The sequence below is a fragment of the Protopterus annectens genome, chromosome 14.part0, assembly GCF_019279795.1.
Source record: "Protopterus annectens isolate FY-2018-M chromosome 14.part0, PAN1.0, whole genome shotgun sequence".
NCBI lineage: Eukaryota > Metazoa > Chordata > Ceratodontiformes > Protopteridae > Protopterus > Protopterus annectens.
In genome coordinates this window covers 368,235,969-368,257,340 of record NC_056748.1, presented here as the reverse complement: position 1 = coordinate 368,257,340, position 21,372 = coordinate 368,235,969, and the positions used below count along the sequence as shown (strand labels likewise).

Below are 21,372 nucleotides of genomic sequence, written 5' to 3'. Positions count from 1 at the left end.
AGAGAAGTACAGATAAGTTCCAGCAAAAGTAAGGGGGATGGCGGGTGGGTAACCTGGACTGCAACAGTGAATACACTCGAACATCTACATTTTGGTAAGTGTACACAACTGTACTATGTTCTTCGTGTTTCACTGTTGCAGTCATTACAATTGGGTTGAATCCCAAAGCTATGGTTGGGAGGCTGGAGCTAAATAGCATTAGGAGTGGCTAAGAGGCCCCACAGAACTGCAGTGGCAAAGCCTGCTCTGGCCTTAGAGTGGTAAATGATAGTGCTTTGTAAAGGTGTGCACTGAACTCCAGGTAGCAGCCTCTAAAATGTCTTTGGTTGGTACTCCCCTGAGGAAGGCTGCTGAAGTGGCTGCTGCTCTGGTTGAATGAGGCCTAATGCCCTTAGGCACTGGCTTGTCATGTTGTGAATAGCAGCAATGAATGTAGTGGCCTATCCACTTTGAAATAGTCTGCTTGGAGATGGCCTTTCCTTGTGATCCTGCAGCATATGCCACTAGTAATTGCTTTGTCTTTCTGAAAACTTTGGTTCTGTCCAAGTAGAATCGAAGCTGTCTGTGTATGTCCAAAGAATGCAGAATTCTCTCCCCCTTCTTCTGTGGATTTGGATTAAAGGTTGGCAAATGAATAGCTTGGTTAAGGGCCACACTGGACACTACACCTTAGGCATAAATGCCGGGTTTGTCCTCAGAGAAACCCTGTCTGGATAAAAAAATGATAAAAGGTTCCACAGCCATGAGCGCCTGTAGCTCTGAAACTCGTCTTGCAGAAGTTATTGCTAGGAGCAGAGCTGTTTTCCAAGATAAAAACTTTATATCAGCTGTAGCGGCTTTCTCAAAAGGAGGCAGGGTGAGTTTTTCCAAGACATAGTTGAGGTCCCATACAGGTATCGGTGATCTCCTTAGAGGCCTTAAGTTTTTGGCTCCTCTGAGGTACTGCCTTAACAAGGGATGAGAAAAGATTGGTGGCTCTGTATTGTAATGAGCCGAAATGGCAGAGGCATGAATTTTAATTGATGAGAAAGATAGGCCTTTGTCCAGCATCTCAGTTAAGTATTGCAAAATCGGAGGGATATTTGGTACAGCTGTGTCAATTCCTTGTGTCTGGTTACAAGTACAGAATCTCTTCCATTTTGCAGCATAAGATTTTCTAGTCCTAGGCCTTCTGGCTTCCAAAATGACATCCATCGCAGCTTTAGTGAGAGGTGCATTTTGTATGAATACATAATCCGCCATGCTGCCAGATTTAAGGTCTTGAGTTGGCTGTGCAGGATCTGATTGTTTTGTTGGGACAGTAGATGAGGAATTTGAGGTAGGGTCCAAGCCGGGCATGGAGACAAGTTCCTTAGGACTGGATGCCAGTACTGGTGGGGCCAGTCTGGGGCAATCAGTATCATCTTTGGCTTCTCTTGTCGGACCTTTAAGAGTACCTTGGGGAGGAGAGGCAGTGGAGGGAAGGCATATACTGCTAAGTTTTTCCAGCTGAAAGATAGGGCGTCCACTTTCCATGCTTGTCTGTGATAAGTCCTTGTGCAGAATCTTTTTGGTTGGTAGTTGTGAGGAGAGGCAAATAGATCTATATCCGGGCATCCCCATTTCCTTGTTATCATGCTGAAGACTTGTGGATGCAATTTCCACTTCTGGGGATCCATGAGGTTTCTGCTTAGTTCGTCTGCCAGAGTATTTGTTGTTCCTGGCAGGAATTGTGCCTGCAGATGTTCTTGGTAAGTCAATGCGGTGTCCCCACAAAGTCATGGATAGTCTGCAAAGAGGGTAAGAATGGGTGCCTCCCTGCTTGTTTATATACCACATGACCGTGGTGTTGTCTGTCCTTATCAGTAGTTGTCCCAGATGAAGTAGGTCTTTGAAAGCTGTCAGGGCATTCTGGACAGCTAGCATCTCTTTTTGATTGATATGGAGATGCATTTGGCTTGTGGACCATGTGCCTTGAATACAATTTCCTGCCATGTGGGCTCCCCAGGCATAGTCTGATGCATCCGTTGTTAATGTCTGCCTGGCTGGGGGTAAAGTGAATGGCTGTATTTTGTTCTGGTGACAAGCCTTCGCCACCATCAAAACTCATGTTGCAGGCAGGGAATGAGAGTAATCCTTGTTTCCAGGCTGTGGCAATGTTGAGTCCAAACACTTTTTAGGTACCACTGAAGTTTCCTCATATGCAGTCTTGCATATGGAATTAGTAGAATGCAGGATGCCATAAAGCCCAACGCCTGCAGAATTTTTCGTGCAGATAACTGGGTCTTTGTTGCCAACTTTTTGAAATAAGTAGTCAGTTGCCTTTATTTGTCTGGCGTGAGATAAGCCATCTGGGCAGTTGTATTTAAGCTTGCACCCAGGAATATTAGCTCTTGAGAGGGTACTAGTTTTGATTTCTTTTCCTTGACTGTGTAGCCTAGGCTTGTTAAAAATCTTTTTACAAACGCCAGATGCTGTAGTACAATGTCCTTGTTCTCTGCTTGAATGAGGCAGTCGTCCAAGTAAGGATATATTTGTATTCCTCTGTCTGCAGAATGCAATTACTGGTGCCAGGCACATTGTAAAGACCCTGGGCGAAGTAGATAAGCCAAAGGACAGTGCAGAGAATTGGTAATGCACTGAGCCTGCTTTTAATCTGAGGTATCTTCTGCATGTTTGTCTGATTGGGACATGCAGGTATGCCTCTTTTAGGTCTAAAGTCACAAGCCAAGCCTTCATGCCCAGCATGGGCAGAAGCTGCTGTAGAGTCAACATTTTGAATTTTGGTATATCCAGGTATGTGTTTAGCAAAGATAGGTCCAGTATTGGTCTCCAGGCCTTGTCCTTTCTTGGTACCAAGAACAGGCTTGAGTAAAATCCTTGTCCCTGCTCTTGCTCTGGTACTTGTTGAATGGCCCCCATTTCCATGAGGGATGAGATTTGTTTTTGTGTCTCTGCCCATTGATTTTTTGGCAGGTCTGGCCAACCGTTTGCCCTTGCCAGGGTATGGAAGTGAAACCTGTAACCTTGTATGTCTAGGACCCATTTGTCCTGGGTTATGATGTGCCAGTTTTGAGAAAAAAGTGCTAGTTTCCCCCCCTAAAGGTGCTGCCAGAAGATAAGTGCTTGGTGCAGGCAGGGGGAGGTCATTGAGACTGTTTCCTGTATGGCTGTGATTTGTCTTCTCCACTTTTGGAGGTAGAAGCACCCCATTGTTTAAGACTTGTATGAACCTTGGGGCTGGGATCTGCCTCTAGGGCGTCTGGATCTGCCTCTTTTGTGGCCTGTCTGACACTGGAAAGGACCAATTCTTTCGTAGGCCAGTGTCTGCTAAATCTTGGAGGATGTACCTGTAAGAAATCCTTGACCGTTTGCATAGATTTTGCTTTGTCCTCCATTTTCTTTAACACTTCTTCTGCCTTAACACCAAACAAGGTGTCATGCAATAATGGAGCATCTAATAATTTTGCTATGACATGATCAGGCAAATTTTATTCTTTAACCAAGCATGCCTCCTAATGACAGAACCCGTAACAGCAGCCCTGCAGGAGGCCTCCAGAGAATCAAAACCACATTGCAAAGTATGCTTTCCAACTTGTTCAGCTGCATGCGATAAATCCTGCATTTCCTTGTTTTCTGCACATTCGGAATTAATCAACATTTTCTGTTTAAGCAGTGACATGATATATTGCTGATATTTGAGCATATGAAACTGGCAATTTAAGGCCCTTATAGCCAAGGTAGCAGAAGTGTAAATCTTTTTTCCCCATCTATCCAATGCCCTAGAATCCCTGTCAGAGAAGGTAAGAGTTTTTTGCAGTGGAAGCCTTGATCCCTTTGGGACCCTGAGAGATAGTTTCTGGGTCAGCAGTAGGGTTTTTGGGTCAGCAGTAGGGTTTTTGAAAAGGAATTTATGAGAGTCAGGAACCCTGTAGTATCTGTCCGTCTTAACAGAAGCTGGAGGTAAGGAGTCAGGGGTCAAACTAGACTCTGAAAATACATCATCCTCAATGTCCAACACAGGTGGAATAGCTAGGGTCCTGTGTTGTAGTAGTAAAAGGAAATCTCTGAGCCTTTTCTTAGATTCTGAAAAATCTTGGCTCTCCCAGTGGAAATGTTCCCTCATGGTATGCAAGGATTCCCCAAAACAGTAGTCCTCAGGAGGAGAGGCTGAAGGGATAGATTCTTCAGCATCAGAATCCTCAAATGGAGGAAGTGAGCATTCCTGATCAGAAGAGGAATCAGAAGAAATGGAAACCTGATCTGAAGATTCATAGTCTGTTCTCTTGCCTAGGCCTTTTATCAGGAGGGGGATGGGAACCCCTGATCAAAGCAATTAAGTCTTCGGCCATTTTGAGCATCTGTTTTTTGGGCATGGAGGCCTGTCCATGAGGCTGTTGTACTTGTTTCTTTGTCTTTAAAGGTGCTTTAATCTTTGCCTTTGAAGCTGAAGTCATTTTAATGTATAACTGAGCAGGTCTGAAAACACCCTCAGAAGCAGATGCCTGCTCAGCGGCTCCGGACCCATCTGAGGGGATAGTCTCCGAGGGGCCAGTACCTTGAGTTTCCAGTGACCTAGTCGATTCCACGTGGGAGTCGGTAGCGGCCTGTGGCTCTATGGTAGCGGGCGTCAGGGGCTGCGAAGGCGCCTCACTGAGAACTGGCGACTGGCTTAGAAGAAGCCTCGTCATCGGCTTTGGACCTCGGTTGCCTGTCCTTTTCTTTTTCTTTGCATTTCTTATGAATTCCGGTAGTCGGATGGCTATCCGACGGCATCGTATAATTAAATCTTCTGCCAAAATAGTGTAATGCAAAATCGTACCGACGCTTAATACTGCGTTGGTTGAATCTAGCACAAAACCAACAACTAGCAATGTTGTGGTCAGGGCCTAGGCATGGAATACACTAACAATGAAAGTCCTTATGAGGTATTTGCTTCCCACAAGAAATACAATTAACTTTTTTTGCATCAGTCTGGAGCAAGAAAAAAAGTTTCCCCAATGGGGTACTTAGCTTTTAATGAAGACTTCGGATCTGAAATTCGAACACGAAAATATCAGGAGTCGGTCGACCGGCGCTTGCGAACAGCTTCTGCTTCAGGCACCGCACGGCAAGAAAGACTGAAGAAAATGGCGTTGGCTGCATCTTTTATACCCCTGATGCTCTAACGTCAGGGAAGAGGTGACAGCAACCGATGCTGGACCAAGACTTTGGAATTCAGGCCAACTGAGGGCAGACTGCAAGCAGGATAACCCAATTGTAATGACTGCAACAGTGAAACACAAAGAACATCTGCTACATTGTCGTAGGATACTCACATCTACCAATCTAGCCAAAGACACATTCGTAAATTGTAAATTCAAGACAGAAGAATCTGTATAAGGATTGGGCTATTATGGTTTAGGGTCAAAGTTTTACAGGGATCACATGAGTGGTGTCTAGGGTGAATGCTAAATGCTACACAGTGCTATGATCTTAGTGCTGTTTGATGCTCAAACTAGCTGCCCTAAGCTTAACTCCATGCAAAGCATTATGTATGTTGTTTTTCTTTTGGCTTTTCCCAGTTAGGAGTTGCCACAGCGGAACTCCGGTCCGCTAATGATTGGCAGTCGATTTTTTATGGTGCCGAGGTGCCAGCCCAACCTTCAACAAAGGCAAGCCCATTCACGCATGTCTTTCGAACGCCACTCGACCACGGGGAGGACATGCAGACTCCACACACAAGGCACTCTAGCCAAGAATCGAACGGCAGAACCTCTTGCTGTGAGGCGACAATGCTACTGCTGCACCACCGCAGCTTCCAGCATTATGTATAATGGGTTAAATTCCTAAGTACTAGCTTTATAGGTTTGCTACTATATAGGGTACTAACTGCCACTGAGCAGTGAACAGCTCTTCAAACATGCACCTAATTTACAGCAGATTGAAAAAAGTTGAAAACTCCCGTGCCCTCTAGCCAATAAAGTACTATACTTTAAGCTCCCTGGAGTGCCTCCCAACTCAGAAACCCAAAAGCCTGCTCAGCGGCTCTGGACCCATCCAAGGGAGAGACATCCGCGTGTCCAATACTTGCAGAATCTCTCGGCATACTGGACTCTGAATGGGTCTCGGTAGAGGCCTGGGACTCAAAAGTAGCGGGCATCAGGGGCTGCGAAAGCGCCTCACTGAGTACCGGCAAACCGGCGACTGGCTTAGGAGAAGCTTCGTCGTCGGTTTTGGACCTCAACGGTCTGCCTCTGTCTTTTTCCTTGCGTTTTTTGTGAACTCCGGTAGTCGAATTGCTAACCGACATCATTTCAGGATAGTTAAATCTTGAACCAAAATATTTAGAAGCAAAAATATACAGACACTTAATAATGCGTTGGTTAAATTTAGCCCAGAACCGACAGCAAGGCATGTTGTGATCAGGGCCTAGGCAAGGAATACAATACAAATGAAAATCCTTATGAGGTATTTGCTTTCCACAAGTAATACAATTATTAACTTTTACTGACATCGGTAAGGAGCAAGAAAAAGTTACCCCAATGGGGTACTTAGTTTTAGTTTGAAGACTTTGGTTTTGAAACTTGAAAACGAAAATTTCAGGAGTCGGCCGACCAGCACTTGCGAACTGCTTCTGCTCCGGGCACTGTGCGGCAAGAAAGACGGATTAAAATGGCATCAGCTGTTATGTTTTATACCCCTGATGACCTGACGTCATGGAAGAGGAGACAGCAACCGATGCAGGACCCAAGACTTTGTTATTCAGGCTGACTGAGGGCTACATGCAAACAGATAACCCAAATGTAATGACTGCAACAGTGAAACACGAAGAACATCACATAGCCACACACACTTACAGCTATCATATAATAACACAAAACACACACACCCACCTTCGTGGAAGCTCTCAATAAAAATCTACCCAAACAGCAGAGACCTCCAAGGCAGAAACGCATGAAACCACACCACAACCATGAGACACATAGCTCACACAAATAGTGTGCCACACAACCAAAGCACCTAACGCAAACCAGCTTACCTAATACACTTGTGTCATAGGTGACTCAATAGTAAGGCACACTGATGTCCCACTCACCAGGTTGAATAAGGAGAAGGTAACAGACAGCTTTTGGAAACCAGGATACTCCACATAACGCATGCACTCAGGTCACTCCACAACAGGTACAAATATGACTCGGTCATTGTCCATGTTGGTGTGAATGACCTGAGATACACCTCCTTGGACAACATGAAAAGAGACATTGAGGAGCTCTCGGATCATGCAGCCCAAGAGGGTATGACCCTATAGCCCTGAGTAGCATCTTACCGGCAACCAAAAATGATACCACAGTACAAACAAAAAATGACTGACTTCATTAATTGGCTAAGTTTCTGGTGTCATTCTAAGGGGATCCAGTATCTGTCTGCCGGGGGGGGGTGACATGACTGACAGACCTCAATGATTTGCCAGAGATGGCCTGCATCTTTTGCCCCTGGGATTCTGTATTCTGGCCAAGGCCCTTGCCACCCCTACAGTGCCTTTTTTCGTCAATGTCCAGAAGACAAAAATACCACTGTAACAGCTACAAGCAAATGTATCTGAGGGTTATGCTGCTCAACGCTAGGTCTAAATCTCAAGATGCACTTGTTTGAAGCGCTCCTTAAAATGGAGAACATTGACATTCATGCAGTAATGGAGACCTGGTACAAGGCACCTGAAAGCACTCCTGCGCTACCAGGCTATAACTCATACCACACTTTTCGGCCAAAAAATGTGAACCAAAGCCCTAAAGGTGGTGGTGTCTCAATATTCATAAAGGATATACACACCTCCAGGCTAGTAGCTCAACATAACGCATCAAAGATACTCCAGGTACAGCCAGCCAGTATGACTGCAATCTAGGTTGCTGCCTGCTATAGATCCTCCACCATGTCCCAAGCCTCCCACTCCACATTCCTAAACACCCTGGAAAATATTAAGGTCCAACCCAACACACTCATACTTGGTGACTTTAACCACCCCTCCATTAACTGGGAAAACTACTCAAGTACCAACACACTTGCTCAACATTCTCTGGAATTCATTAATTCCAATGCCCTGGACTAGCTCATTCTTACCCCCACTAGGGGTAGCAACATCCTCAATCTGGTTATTACTAATATGGGCGACTGTTGCTCTACACCAATTGTCAACTCCTCCCTGGTCAGATCTGACCACAAGCTAGTTACCATGGATATCCACATCCCACCCACACCCCCTGCAAAGGTAACCACCATGAAAACCTTTTCCAAAGCTAACTTTGGGCTTCTAAAAACTGAGGTGGCTAACTTCACGATGCCCATGCAAATGAAGAATAAATGCAGGACTGCTGAATCATACTCTAAAACACTGTACAAACACTTACACAAATGCATGTAATGGGCCATTCCCAACAGAACCAAGACACTCTCCTCCAAAAAAAGGAAGCCAATCTGGTGGTCCCCTGCTACAAACAAACTATACAACAGAAGGAAGAAACTGTTGCAGAACAAGGCAAAGTCCCAAGACTGGAAAACCCCCCTTGTTAGCCTCAACAAAAAGCAGAGATCCCTCATCAAATCCTCTAAGGCTAGCTACAAAAACAAAATTGCAGCAGATACTAAAGACAACCACAAGGCCTTCTATAGCTATGTCAAAAATCTACAAGGCAATGCTCAGATCTGCTCTGAGCTACTACACAATGGTAACTCCTATACTGAGCCAACAAACATTGTCAATATACTGGCAGACAGATTCAGTGCAAACTTTACCCCTCTCTCACCCCCTAAAGTTCCAATCACAATACCCAAGGAATGCCTAGTACCCAATATTACAGCTGCACAGGTTACAAATTGCACTGTTCAAGGCCAAGAATACAGCTCCCATGGGACCGGACAATATCCCTGGCTGTGTACTACATGAATTTAAAAATGAACTAGCACCACACCTGTGTGCCCTGTTCAATCAGTCTCACTTCAGGCTTTGCCCCCACAGAATAGTGCACTGCTACAGTCATCCCACTCCACAAAGGGGGTGCAACTATGGACCCTGGAACTACCTCCTCATTAGCCTGACGAGTCTGGTATGTAAGGCTATGGAGCGCACCATCATGGACCTAATAAATAGGGACATAGGGAATCTCCAGACTCTAGACCCCACGCAGTTTGGATTTGTAAAGGGTAGATCATGTCTGCCCAACCTGGTAGGACTTCTTCAAGTCTGTCACCAGAGCTGTGGATGAAGGCAAGGTAGTTCATACAGCCTACTGACCAAGGCCTTCGATAGAATTTCTCACTCAGGAATCATAGATAAACTCACTAAAATAGGCATCCACACCTATGTCACAAGGTGGGTTTCAAACTGGCTTACTGATGGAACCCACACTGTGAAAGTAGTGGACTCCAAGTCAGACTACCGACCAGTCACGAGTGGAGTCCTGAGGGATCGGTCCTGGGTCCTCTCCTGTTTGGCATCTACTTTTTTGAAGTCCAGGCCAAAACCAAGGGACTCTGGCTGACCAAGTTTGCAGACAATCGCAAACTGGGAGCCATTATTAGCTCTCCAAACGATGTCTACATTCTATAGAAAGGCCTCACGGAGACCAATGACTGGTGTCAGAATCACGGCCTTAAGCTCAATGCCAAAAAATGCATAGTCATTCCCTTTGGGAAGGACACAGGACCCATGAACTGCCACATCAATGTGGTCCACTGAACACCTAAGGTGTTATAAGAGATCTGGGAACACAAGTGGATAGCAACCTCTCATTTGACAATCACATTGCCACTGTGGTCAGAAAATCCTTCTAAGTGGCACATCTCATTTCAAAGGGTTTTGCAACAAGGAAGAAAGAGGTCAATGTCTCTCTCAACTCTTCCCTCATTAGACCAATTATCTAGTACAATGCCCAATTTCGCATGTACCTCACTAGACATATGCAACAACTAGAAAGACCACAAAATTACCTCACTAAGAGGATCTTATGCCTTAAACACTTGCCCTATGTGGAAAGACTAAAAAACTCCAGCTTTTCTCTGTATCATATCGCCTACTTAGAGGCGATGTCTGCTTGACCTACAAAGCCTTGTCAAACCCAGTACTGTTACATATGCTACATCTAAAGAAATCCCAATCCCTCCATGCCACACGCTCCAGAGACCTCAACTTCATTACCACAATCAACAGAACTTGCTGGAGGGACAGGTTCCTAACCCAGAGACTGCCCATGCTCTGGAACAGACTTCTCTTACACGTCAAGTAGAGCACCTCACTGGTCCTCTTCAGGAGAAATCTTGACGAGTGGATGGGAAATAGAAAATCCCCCCCCCCCCCCGGGATCATTTCAGTGGCCCTGCTGGACAGAGGCACTGGGAAATAACGTCGGGCGGCATGTTGCCAGGGAATCCTTTGGGCTAGGCTTGTAAAGGCTCCAGGGCCATTAGCCTAGTACACTCTTATGCACCTATGAATTGCATGCACACAATATAAAATCACCACATCAGCAAAGTAAGGTAATAGTGTCAGTAACTCTAGGAGGAAAAAAAAAGGTTAATCTAAATGGCCATACTAATGCCAAAGTAAAATATGAAAAGTCATAAATACATATCCCATTTCCTACTAAAAAATTGCATTTGTTGGTGTGACGATCATCAAGTTACCTGTATGTACATCATTACCTGCTTTGCCTGCATCGATGCAAGTGATACAGCATTATACATATTACAATTTTGCAGTTAGACTTTCACTGCAGACAGAATTTCCACAGCACACAGGTAAATGAAAAGCCTTAAGATCTCGAGAAAAGCAAAATGAAACAAAATAACTGGAAAAAATGGAAAGTAAATATATTATACGGAAAGAATATGCAGTACATTTACCTCCATCCTGTTCTCCTGCTCCAAAGGTTTTATCCAAGCAAAAATATCTGGTTCTTCTTCATTGGCACCTTCAAGCTTTTCCTCCTCCTCTTCCTCCCTACCCATTTCCTGTGAATCAAGATAATATGCCTGATAGTCATCAGCATCACCATTTTCTTGCTCTTCTTCAGCTTCTAAAGTCTTTAAAATCAGCTCTCCACCATCAATAAGTCCATCAGGGTCTTCTTCCTCCTCCTCGTCCTCATCTTCCTCTTCATCCTCATCCCCACTTCCAATACCCACCATTTGGTCGTTCTCTGTTTTAGTAGGGGATACTGGTCTGCTGGGGTTGCAAACAAGTTCCTCAGAAAAGTAGCCCTCTCCTTCATTATCATATGTTGCTTCTTTATAATTAGTTGCAGAGTCCTCAACAAAGTTAAAAGTATTGCTGGCTTCTGCTCCCAAAGCAAGGTTGCCATCATCTATGTTTAACTCTGCAAGGTCATGCTCAAGAGAACTGTCCTCACTACTAGTCCTTCGTTTTCCTACATGCTTGTTTACAGATGACTTTCCCTGAGGTAGTTTCACTTTGTCTATCATAGACTTATAGATGCACTTTTCACTTTCTAAAGCAGTCCGGACCAAGCTGCCACGAGAAGAATCTGAGGTAGCTTTCCTCTTCCCCAGGCCATCCTTGGGCCTGACTGTCAACTCCTGAGCTGATGGACGATATCTTTCTCCTGGCTGCTGTGATGTCCCTGATGTCTCTTGTCCCTGTAGTCTGCTGGCTGCAAAGGCAGCCTCCCCACCACTTTCTATGTTCTGTGTTTTACTGGTTTTGCGCTGGATAATTTTGGCCCAGCAGAAAGTGTTCTTTTTGTCTGTACTGCTGTAAGTGATGCCAGGAAGGGGATATGCATCTTCCCAGCTAAAGTAACAGGCTTCTACAGCAGGTTTAAATCCCTGAAATAACTTATCGAGTGATTTGCGATGTTGTCCCCTCTTCACAATCTCAATCACCTTCATATGCCACTGCTTGAGTTGTGTGCACAAGTCCATGCGCCTAGAAGGATAAAAAAAAAACATAACAGCAGGAATAAAAGACTATATAATATTTCAAAAATTGTTAAAACATGGAAAGAATATTTCACATTACAATCTGTCACCTAAATGTGATAAATGCAAAAAATAGGGCTGCTGGTTTTGAATTTACAGGGGATTCAGTGTACTTTAGAATGACATGCAACTCCCATACAGCACTTACTAGCAAAATACACACAATAATACAAAAAAAAAACACAATAATAAAAAATAGACCTATCACAACTTCAACAAAAACTTTTCACTTGATTGCAGAGAGAAAGAACAACTTTGGGTGAGAAAGATCTCCAAAATGCACTACTGCATTCAGTTTTCTTGTTCTAATGTGCCAAGTACACTGGACTATAAAATGCACATTTTCTGCTACAACTAGAGATACAAAAATACATCAATACAAAACAAAAAAGTCAGCATGGCACAGAAAAATAAAGCACTTACACTTCCCCAGATGACCCTTGTTAGATCAGCAGCATGGGTGCTGGAAGGACCATGGAGGATGGAAAAGAGTAACCCATGTCAGCTGGCCCATCCAGGGGGGAAGGAAGCAGCCTGGACAATAAAGCAGCTTTATGAGCCTGGCAGGCTCAGTGCTTCATAAGTGGTGTGAAGCCTAAATTGGAAATTGCACAAAAATGCAAGTGTTCATGCACCACTTGAAGGCAGTGACTGCAGAGACCCTAAGGTTGCTGCAGGGTAGCGAGACTTAGGGCACACTCCCCAAAAGCAGCAAAACACTGCACCAACATCCTCAATTTCCTCACCAGTTCCAGATATCGGTCAGGTAAAGACCAGGATGGCTAATGCTGCTCTTTTAGACCCAGTGAATAAGGAGAGGAGCTAGTTGCACCTGATGGTGTGGGAATGGAAGGGGTGATGAAAAGCATCCATACAAGTAAAGCAGACCTGCAAACATTTAATATAGATATAGCCATAACAATGCACTCCACTACATATATGTATACATAAAACACCAAAAGCAATCTTTTCAAAAAAGAGTTCTGTAAAACAGTTTCAGCAGAAAGAGATCAAAAAGGAACAGTCAAGTACCTTCAGCGGCATATAAATGTTACAGGTTGTGTGTAAAGCCGGAGAAAGAAGCAGAGGGGATAACAATTTTAATATACACAGGGAGTAAAAACAATGACTCAGTTCAGTGCAGAGTTTGAATTACTAACTTATCCAGAGGTGAAAATTATTTCTCTTAATTTCACTTAAATAAGCACTCACCATTCTCTAGCTTGTTGATAGCTCAATGGAAGAGGTAAAAATGGAAGTAAATGTCTGCTTTTAGAGAAATAAGTTACTTTCTGTGTTCAGGTGTAATTGAAATGTGTAGGCAAGCACTCTCCCTGTGTAGAATGGCCCTGAAAAAAATGTGCTATACAAAAGGTGGTACATTTTTCAGCATCACCATCTTAAATTTCTCTCCGTATAAACCCATTGAAAATGGATAGATCTTGAATTAGTCCTTAGGATATGTTTTTTTTTTTGGAATCAAAAAGATCACCTGCTCCAAGGGTGGTCTAAGGGCTACTGAAATGACTCTTTTGGAAGAAGTTACAGGATTAGCTGCTTGAACATATGCAACTGACATGGAGGATAAATAAGTTGAAAAATGTAAGAGTACTTAAATTCTGCTGGTAACTATTAGAAACTAGCCGAACACAGTTGTCTCTAATATACTGCCAGAACTGTGGTGAAGTGATGAAACATAACCCTGACTGGATGAGGAGGAAAATGACAGAAGGTCTGTGCAAGATCATCAAAACAGCTGTGTTTTCCTTTGGATAAAGAAAACTGCTTTCCTTTAACTGTTAACTCACTGGAAAAAGAAACATTTTACTTCTTCTGGAGTTAAGTAATACGCAAGAAAAGTTCAGGATCTAGGCAATAAGGTTAAATAAGCACAGACGGGGTAGCCCAATGAACAGGAGGGATATCTGTCAGACAGCAAAGGGAGGTACACATTGTTGCAAGTTCAGGGCAGTGATGATAATTGTAAAACATGCTGCCTGGAACATAAACAGGGTCAGAGAAAAGAAAGATGGACATCACAAACTAACTATAATTTGCTTCATGGAAAACAAAGAGGAAACAGAAGTAACAATCAAAGGAAGTGCAAACTAAATGACAGGTTTATAGGCAAGTACTAGGCTAAATGCCTTTGTGGACCATTTTAAGCTTAGCCAATTTCCCTTGGTGAGAATCAAACCCTGTACCTCTGACCTGTGAGATAAACACCTTAACCATTATGTCAGCCCCCAACCTCCTAACATTTTAATTTTCTCTTTTCCTTAGATTTATGGTTTCACAAGTTCATTGCTAATTATTAGGCTAGCTTTCTTAATAGGACATTCTAAGCCTAGCCAATTTCCATCTCAAAAGTGAGAATCAAATACTGTACAATGTGTCTGTGAGTCAAACATCTTAACCATTATACCTACCCCCAAATCATCGATGCTTGAGAGAATACTAGCATGAGAGATAAAAACAAGCTGCACAAGAGTTCAGCACAATTATAATACCAAGGGCTGCAAGATAATACAGTGTTGAAGACAAGCAATATATGGCCTTGCAGCATCACTGGTTGTTGAGTTGTTGGGTACCAATAACTTTGGAACAGGAAAAAATTTGAAGGACAAGAAAAGTCACAGTAGATACATTATATAGGAGAAAGAAAGGAAACTTGGAGCAGATTATTTTTATTTTAAATATGTTTAACAGGTATAGCACTGACCCAACTAGACTTACTTCAGGCTCTGCCCATTTATTTCATAGGTAGGGCATCAAAAATCCAATGTTTTTAGCCATGGTCTAATTACAATGTAAATTAAAGAAAACAGAATTTACACAACTGACACCAAACAGTAAAAATAAATAAACAAAAAAGCACTTAAGTATTGTTCACTTAGTTACAACTGCAACTCAAAAGAATGGCAAGGGAAATCTCAAACCTGAATAATGACAGTTATGCACATGTGACTGCAGACTTTTGAGAAGAAGTCGCTGTAACAGCAAATCATAACATTTAAATTAAAATTAAAGTTATGTACTTAATAATGCTAGATCAGCATTGTCTTATTTAGTCCACTTTAACAGTTGGTTATAAGATCCGGCTTCAGCACTTTTTTCAAGAGCTTGGATCCAAGGCCTCTACTCTACCTATAATCCACATCATCAGATTAAGTTTGCCTGCTTGTAGCTATAAAGCTGACCCAAAGACAACACAAAGGCCTAACTAACCACTGTGTATAAAAATGGGACATTTGTAACAGTGAAAAGGCTTTTCAAACAAGATCCTGGGTCAGGTCCAGCCATCCAGCTGACAGTCCAATAGTGACAAAGAAGAATATTCCTAAGAATGGTAGAGTGAAAGGATGCACGAGACCTGGACTGTGATGTGATACAAAGGTGAGACCAGACCAAGTAGCTGCAGCACAAATCGTGTCAATGGTAACTTTACCTAGAAAAGCGGCAGGGAAAGCCACTGCTCTAGTTGAATGAGCCCTTGGTTTACCAGATAAGGTTAAACCCATTTGTCACAAATAAAAGCAACACAGTAGGAAACCATCTAGAAAACATTACTTTAGAGACCACTTTACCCAGTTTTGCCTTTGAAAAAGACAGAAAAAGTTGATATACTTCATCCGGTGGAAGTAAAATCCGAGCCGATGATGGACATCTGGCAATGCAAAGATATTCCCCTTTGTTCAAGAAATTTGGAAAGAACACTGGTAATTTTATTTTCTTTGAGATTTGCTTCAGAGGCCACCTTTGGAACAAAGTGAGGATTAGTCTGCAAAAATATGCTATCTTTATGATAAAAGAAGTAGGGAAGTTTACAAGACAAAGCCTATAATTCAAAAATCATCCTAGCAGACATGACTGCTACTAAAAAGATTGTTCTCCAAAATAGAAACTTTAGATCCACTGAACAGGTAGGCTCAAATGGAGCACTGGTTAGAGCTTGTAACATGACAGCAATGTCCTAAGGAGGGACTGGGTCTCTGTTTGGAGGTCTTACAAGAAACATTCCCTTCAAAAAGCCTTTGGAAATTTTTATGGATGCGAAAAGAAAGATTAGTTGTGTAAAATCTTACCACAAACATAGATGTCCTTTTCTATATCCATAACATGAGGGAGTCTGCCTCCGGTTGACTCATACGTCCGGCCGTTATACCAAAGCTAAACTGCTACTGTGAAGGTACATGTGACGATCTGCAACACACACTAAACATCGGCCATAAACAGACGTTGAGTATAAAGTAGATGTAAGCATGCACCTACCTCAGAACTGAATGGCGCCAAACACCAGGCTGAAGGCATGAGTAAACAGGTGGTCAGGCAAGTATCAGGAGGAAGGCAGGGAGGGAGACTATACTGCAGCATATAGAAGAGAAGGATATCTATGGTTATGTTAAGATTTTACACAACTAATCTATGTCCTTCTATTCATATGCTGCAGTATCCATAACATGAGGGAGAATGGCCAAGCAGAAGAGGGACTGGGAGGAGGAGCAGAGCCATTTTCTACAAAACCATGCAGAATAGCCCTGGAAAATCCTGCTCTAGACCTAGAAACAATATCCAACTTATAGTTTTTGGTAAAGGTATGAGCAGATGACCATGTAGCTGCTTCCAGAATTTAAGCGGTATCCAAACCTTTAAAGGCAGCCTCAGAAGAAGACATAGCTCTGGTAGTGGATGCCTTGACTGGGAAAGGAAGGTCCTTCCCATTAGTCGTGTAACAGAAGGGAATAGCTTTAGAAATCCAGGAGAAAATAGTTTGCTTGAAAACAGGGCGTCTCAGGGCTCTTAGGTGATAAGAAATGAAAAGCCTGTCTGATTTTCGGATGGGCTTGGTTTTAGCCAGACAGTATCTTAGCTGTCTGTGCACATCCAAAAGTGTGAAGGATCCTCTTACTGGATGATTGTGGAGAAGGAAAAAAGGTGGGATGGTTAACAGCTTGATTCAGTGACAGCTCATTCACCATCTTAGGCATGTGTGAAGGATTGGTACAAAGGGATACCGTGTCCCCTTGGGTTGGGAGGGTGGCCTAATGGTTAAGGTGGTTGCCTTACAAACACAAGGTGCAGGGTTTGAGTCTCACAAGGGATAACTGGCTAGGCTTAAAATGGCTCGCAAAGGGCAGTTAGCTTAGTACTAATCTATGAACCTATGGAAGACTGTGAAAGGGGAGTAGGCCATAAGGGCCTGAAGTTCAGAAACCCTTCTGGCTGAAGTGATAGCCACCAGAAGAACAGTTTTCCAAGTGCAACGTTGAAAGGAAGATGTTTTAGCTGGCTCAAATAGAGCCAGGGGAAGCTTTTCAAGTACAAAGCTGAGATCCCAAGGAGGAGGGGTAGGCTTTCTTGGTGGTCTGATATGCAAGAGTCCTTTCAGGAAAATCTCAACTTCCAACCTGGATGCCAAGGGGGGAGTCAAAGGTAAATATGCTGAGATGGGCAAGATAGGTGTGCCTTGATGGAAGAATACGGCAAGCCACCTTTCATCAGCTCACACAGGTAAGAAAGGACCACTGGTAGATCCACCGATAGTTGTTGAAGGTTATTTTTTAGACACCAGACAGAAAACTTTTTCCATTTGGATAGATAGGATTTTCTGGTAGTGGGTTTTCTGGACTCCTGCAGAAAGTACAGTTGTGTACCATAAATGTAGCTGTTCGAGTGTATTCACTGTTGCAGTCATCACATTTGGGTTATCCTGTCATAGGTAGCCCTCAGTCGGCCCGAATACCAGAGGCGTAGTATTTCTGCATCGGTTGCTGTTGCTCCAGGACTGACGTCAGGTCATCAGTGGTATAAAATCAGGCAGCCATTACATCAGTATTTCTTGCCCAAACTGTCAGGAGCCCCCAAATAGGGAGCTAGGTGATGGTGGAAGAACACCACCAGTAGAAAGTAAATACCAAAAATTCCCTGTAAGGAGAGAGGAAGAGAGAGATAGAGACAAGGGGGATGGGGGAGCCGGGACTGCAACAGTGAATACACTCGAACATCTATATTTATGGTAAGTGGACACAACTGTACTATGTTCTTCATGTTTCACTGTTGCAGTCATCACATTTGGGTTGATTCCCAAAGCTGAAGAAAATGGTGGAAGCAGTCAAGAAGACTGGGGGCTGGCTAGGATACCCTGCAAGACTGTGGTAGCAAAGCCTGCCCTGGATTTGGAGAAGATAGGCAGGTGATAATGCTTGGTGAAGGTATGACCAGAAGTCCATATTGCAGCCTCCAGGATGCCCCTTGGTGGGAACCCCTCTGAGAAAAGCTGCAAAGGTTCTCCTGGTGGAATGTGTCCTGACCCCCTTTGGGGAGGTATCTCATGCTGTTTGTAGCAGAAATGGATGAAATGTGCTATCCATTTGGAGATTGTTTGTTTGAATATGGCCTTGTTCTCTTCCCCTGCTGCAAAGCTGACTAGCAATTGGTCAGTTTTTCTAAAAAATGTAGTCATATCCAGATAGAATCTGAGCTGTCTGTGCACATCTAGAGAGTGCAGAATCATTTCCCCCTTGTTTTGTGAGTTAGGGAAAAAGGTGGGCAAATGAATGGATTGGATGAGAGCCACACTGGACACCACTTTAGGCATGAAGGATGGGTTAGTCCTGAGGAAGATGCTGTTAGCATGGAAAAAGATGAAGGGCTTTACAGCCATGAGTGCCTGTGGCTCTGAAACTCTTACAGCTGAAGTGATGGCCAGAAGCAAGGCTGTTTTCCAAGAGAGGAATTTTAACCCTGCTGAAGCTACAGATTCAAAGAGGGGTAGGGTGAGCTTTTCCAACACAAAGTTAAGGTCCCAAGCTGGGGTGGGAGCTCTTCTGGGTGGCCTTAAGTTGTTAGCCCCTCTTAGGAATGGCTTGATGAGAGGGTGTGAGAAGAGAGGTGGCTCTGTGCTGTAATGAGCAGAGATGGCAGAGGCATGGATTTTAACAGAAGAGAAGGATAGACCTCTGTGCACTAGGTCTGCTAGGTAATCCAGGATGAGAGGTAGGGAGGGCTGTGCTGTTTCGGCTCCCTTAGCCTGGATCCAGGTGCAAAAACTTTTCCACTTATCAGCATAGGATTTTCTAGTGCTGGGGTGTCTTGCCTCACGTATAACATCTATGACTTGTTTGCTTAGGCTGGCAACTTGAGGAGAGGTCGGAGAATATGCCAGGCTGCCAGGTTGAGGTTCTACAACTGGGGACGCATGAATTCTCCATTATTCTGGTTCAGGAGTTTCGGGATCTGAGGTAGTTGCTATGGTGGTAGGGGTGACAGGCCGCGCAGCAGTGGGTACCAGTGCTGGCGTGGCCAGTCTGGGGCAATCAGGATTGCTCTCAGTTTTTCCTCCCTTATTTTGAGCAGTACCCTTGAAATGAGTGGTAGAGGGAGAAATGTGTAGACAGAGAGGTTTACCCAACTGGAAGGATAGAGCATCCACTTTCCAGGCCTTGCTGTGAGGCTCCCTGGTGCAGAATTTGCTGAGCTGATGATTGGAGTGGGAGGCAAAGAGATCCACCTTCGGGGTGCCCCATTTCTGGGTTACAAGGGTGAAGGTTCTGTGGTCTAGCTGCCACTCGTGTGGGTCTAGTAGGTTTCTACTCAAGTTGTCTGCCAGAGAGTTTAGGGAGCCTGGCAGGAATTGTGCTAGCAGGTGTAGTTGCATGGCTGAGGCCGTGTGCCAAAGGGTCATGGCGAGCCTGCAGAGAGGATAAGAGCGAGTCCCTCCCTGCTTGTTGATATAGCACATCACTGTGGTGTTGTCTGTTTTGATCAATAGAGACCCCAGGGAGAGTAGGGTTCTGAAAGATGTCAGGGCATGCTGAACAGCTAGCATCTCTTTTTGGTTGACATGTAGATGTATTTGATTTGGGCTCCAATGGCTCCGAATGCACCTGCCATTCAGGTGTGCACCCCAGGCATAGTCTGATGCATCTGTGGTGAGGGTCTGGGCGGCGTGGGGTTGTGAGAAGGGAAGTCCCTTGTTGTGGTTGCATGCTGTTGATCACCAAAGAAAATCTTTCCTTAGACAAGGTATCATTGGAATAATAGTTTCTAGGTCTTGAGAGTGTTGACACCAAAGGCTTTTTAGGTACCATTGTAGTTACCTCATATGCAGTCTGACATATGGAATGAGTAGAATACAGGAGGCCATGAACCCTAGAGCTTGCAGGATTTTCCTTGCGGATAAATGGGTTCTGGTGGTTAGTTGAGAGAAGTAGTGTGTCAGGTAGGCTTGTTTTTCCTGGAGTAAGGAATGCCATCTGGGATGCTGTGCCCAGGCTTGCTCCCAGGAATACATTTTTTTGTGTGGGTACTAGTTTTGATTTCTTTTCATTGATAGCATACCCCAGGGAGGTCAGTAGGTCCTTTACAAAGGTCAGGTGCTGCAACAGTTTTTCCTGTCTAACTGAATCATGCAGTCTTCTAAGTAGGGGTAAAACTGAATATTTCTTTGTTTGCTAAAAGCAATGGCTGGAGCCAGGCATTTTGTGAAAACTGGGAGCAGTGGATAAGCCAAAGGGAAGCGCAGAGAACTGAAAGTGCATAGATCCTGCCCTGAAACGTAGAGATTTCCTGCAAGATTCCCTGATTGGGATGTGTAGGTAGGCCTCTTTTAGGTCTAGGGTGGCTAACCAAGCATCCTTGGAAAGCATAGGAAGAAGCTGCTGGAGGGTGAGCAGTTTGAATATTAGTATCACCAGAAAGGTGTTTAGAATGGACAGATCGAGGATTGGGTGCCAGGTGCCCTCTTTTCTGGGTACTAGGAAGAGTCTGGAATAAAAACCTTGGCCTATCTGGTCTGCAGGTACATGCTGTATTGCCCTCATGGAGAGCAGGGAAAACACTTGCTTTTTGGCCTCTGCCTACTGGTTTGGAGGAAGATCTGGGAATCCTTTTGGGGGTGGCAGAGTGTGGAAATAAAATCTGTATCCCTGTGACACTATGCTGAGGACCCGTCGGTCGTTGGTAATAGAGGCCCAGTTGTTTGCATGGAAGGAGAGTTTTCCTCCTAGGGGCACAAGCAGGTAGGCAGAGGTAAGGGGTGGAGGTGTAAAATCATTGTGAGTTCTTACCATAAGGGGGTGGCTTAACACTCCCTGTTTTTGAAGAGGAGGAACTCCACTGCTTAGATCCCTGCATTCCCTGGGGCTGCTGTCTGGAGGGTCTGCTTCCCCTGGGTCTGGGCTGAGCTGGCCTGGAGGGGGCTGGAAAGGACCAGTACTTGGAGGGGCAATGCCTACTGAACCTCGGAGGCTGGACTTGTAAAAAGTTTAACTGTCTGCATAGATTTAGCTTTTTCAAGACCTCTTCTGCCTTGGTGTCAAACAAATTGTCTTTGTTCAATGGTGCATCCAATAACTTTGATTTGACATGGTCTAGCAAGGTCTGTTCCTTAAGCCAGGCATGCCTTCTAAGGACAGAACT

At 44.2% G+C, this 21,372-nt stretch overlaps 1 protein-coding gene across 4 annotated transcripts in view; it reads right to left on the bottom strand.

Annotated features, from left to right (window-relative positions):
* Window positions 1–21,372, bottom strand: part of ZSWIM8 (zinc finger SWIM-type containing 8) — a 2,719,879-nt gene that overhangs the window by 1,437,221 nt on the left and 1,261,286 nt on the right. For all 4 annotated transcript variants that reach the window (XM_044056095.1, XM_044056097.1, XM_044056096.1 and 1 more), the window contains exon 10: window positions 10,858–11,899. In XM_044056095.1, the coding sequence (XP_043912030.1) occupies window positions 10,858–11,899 (1,042 nt within the window). The remainder of the gene's footprint in view (window positions 1–10,857; window positions 11,900–21,372) is intronic.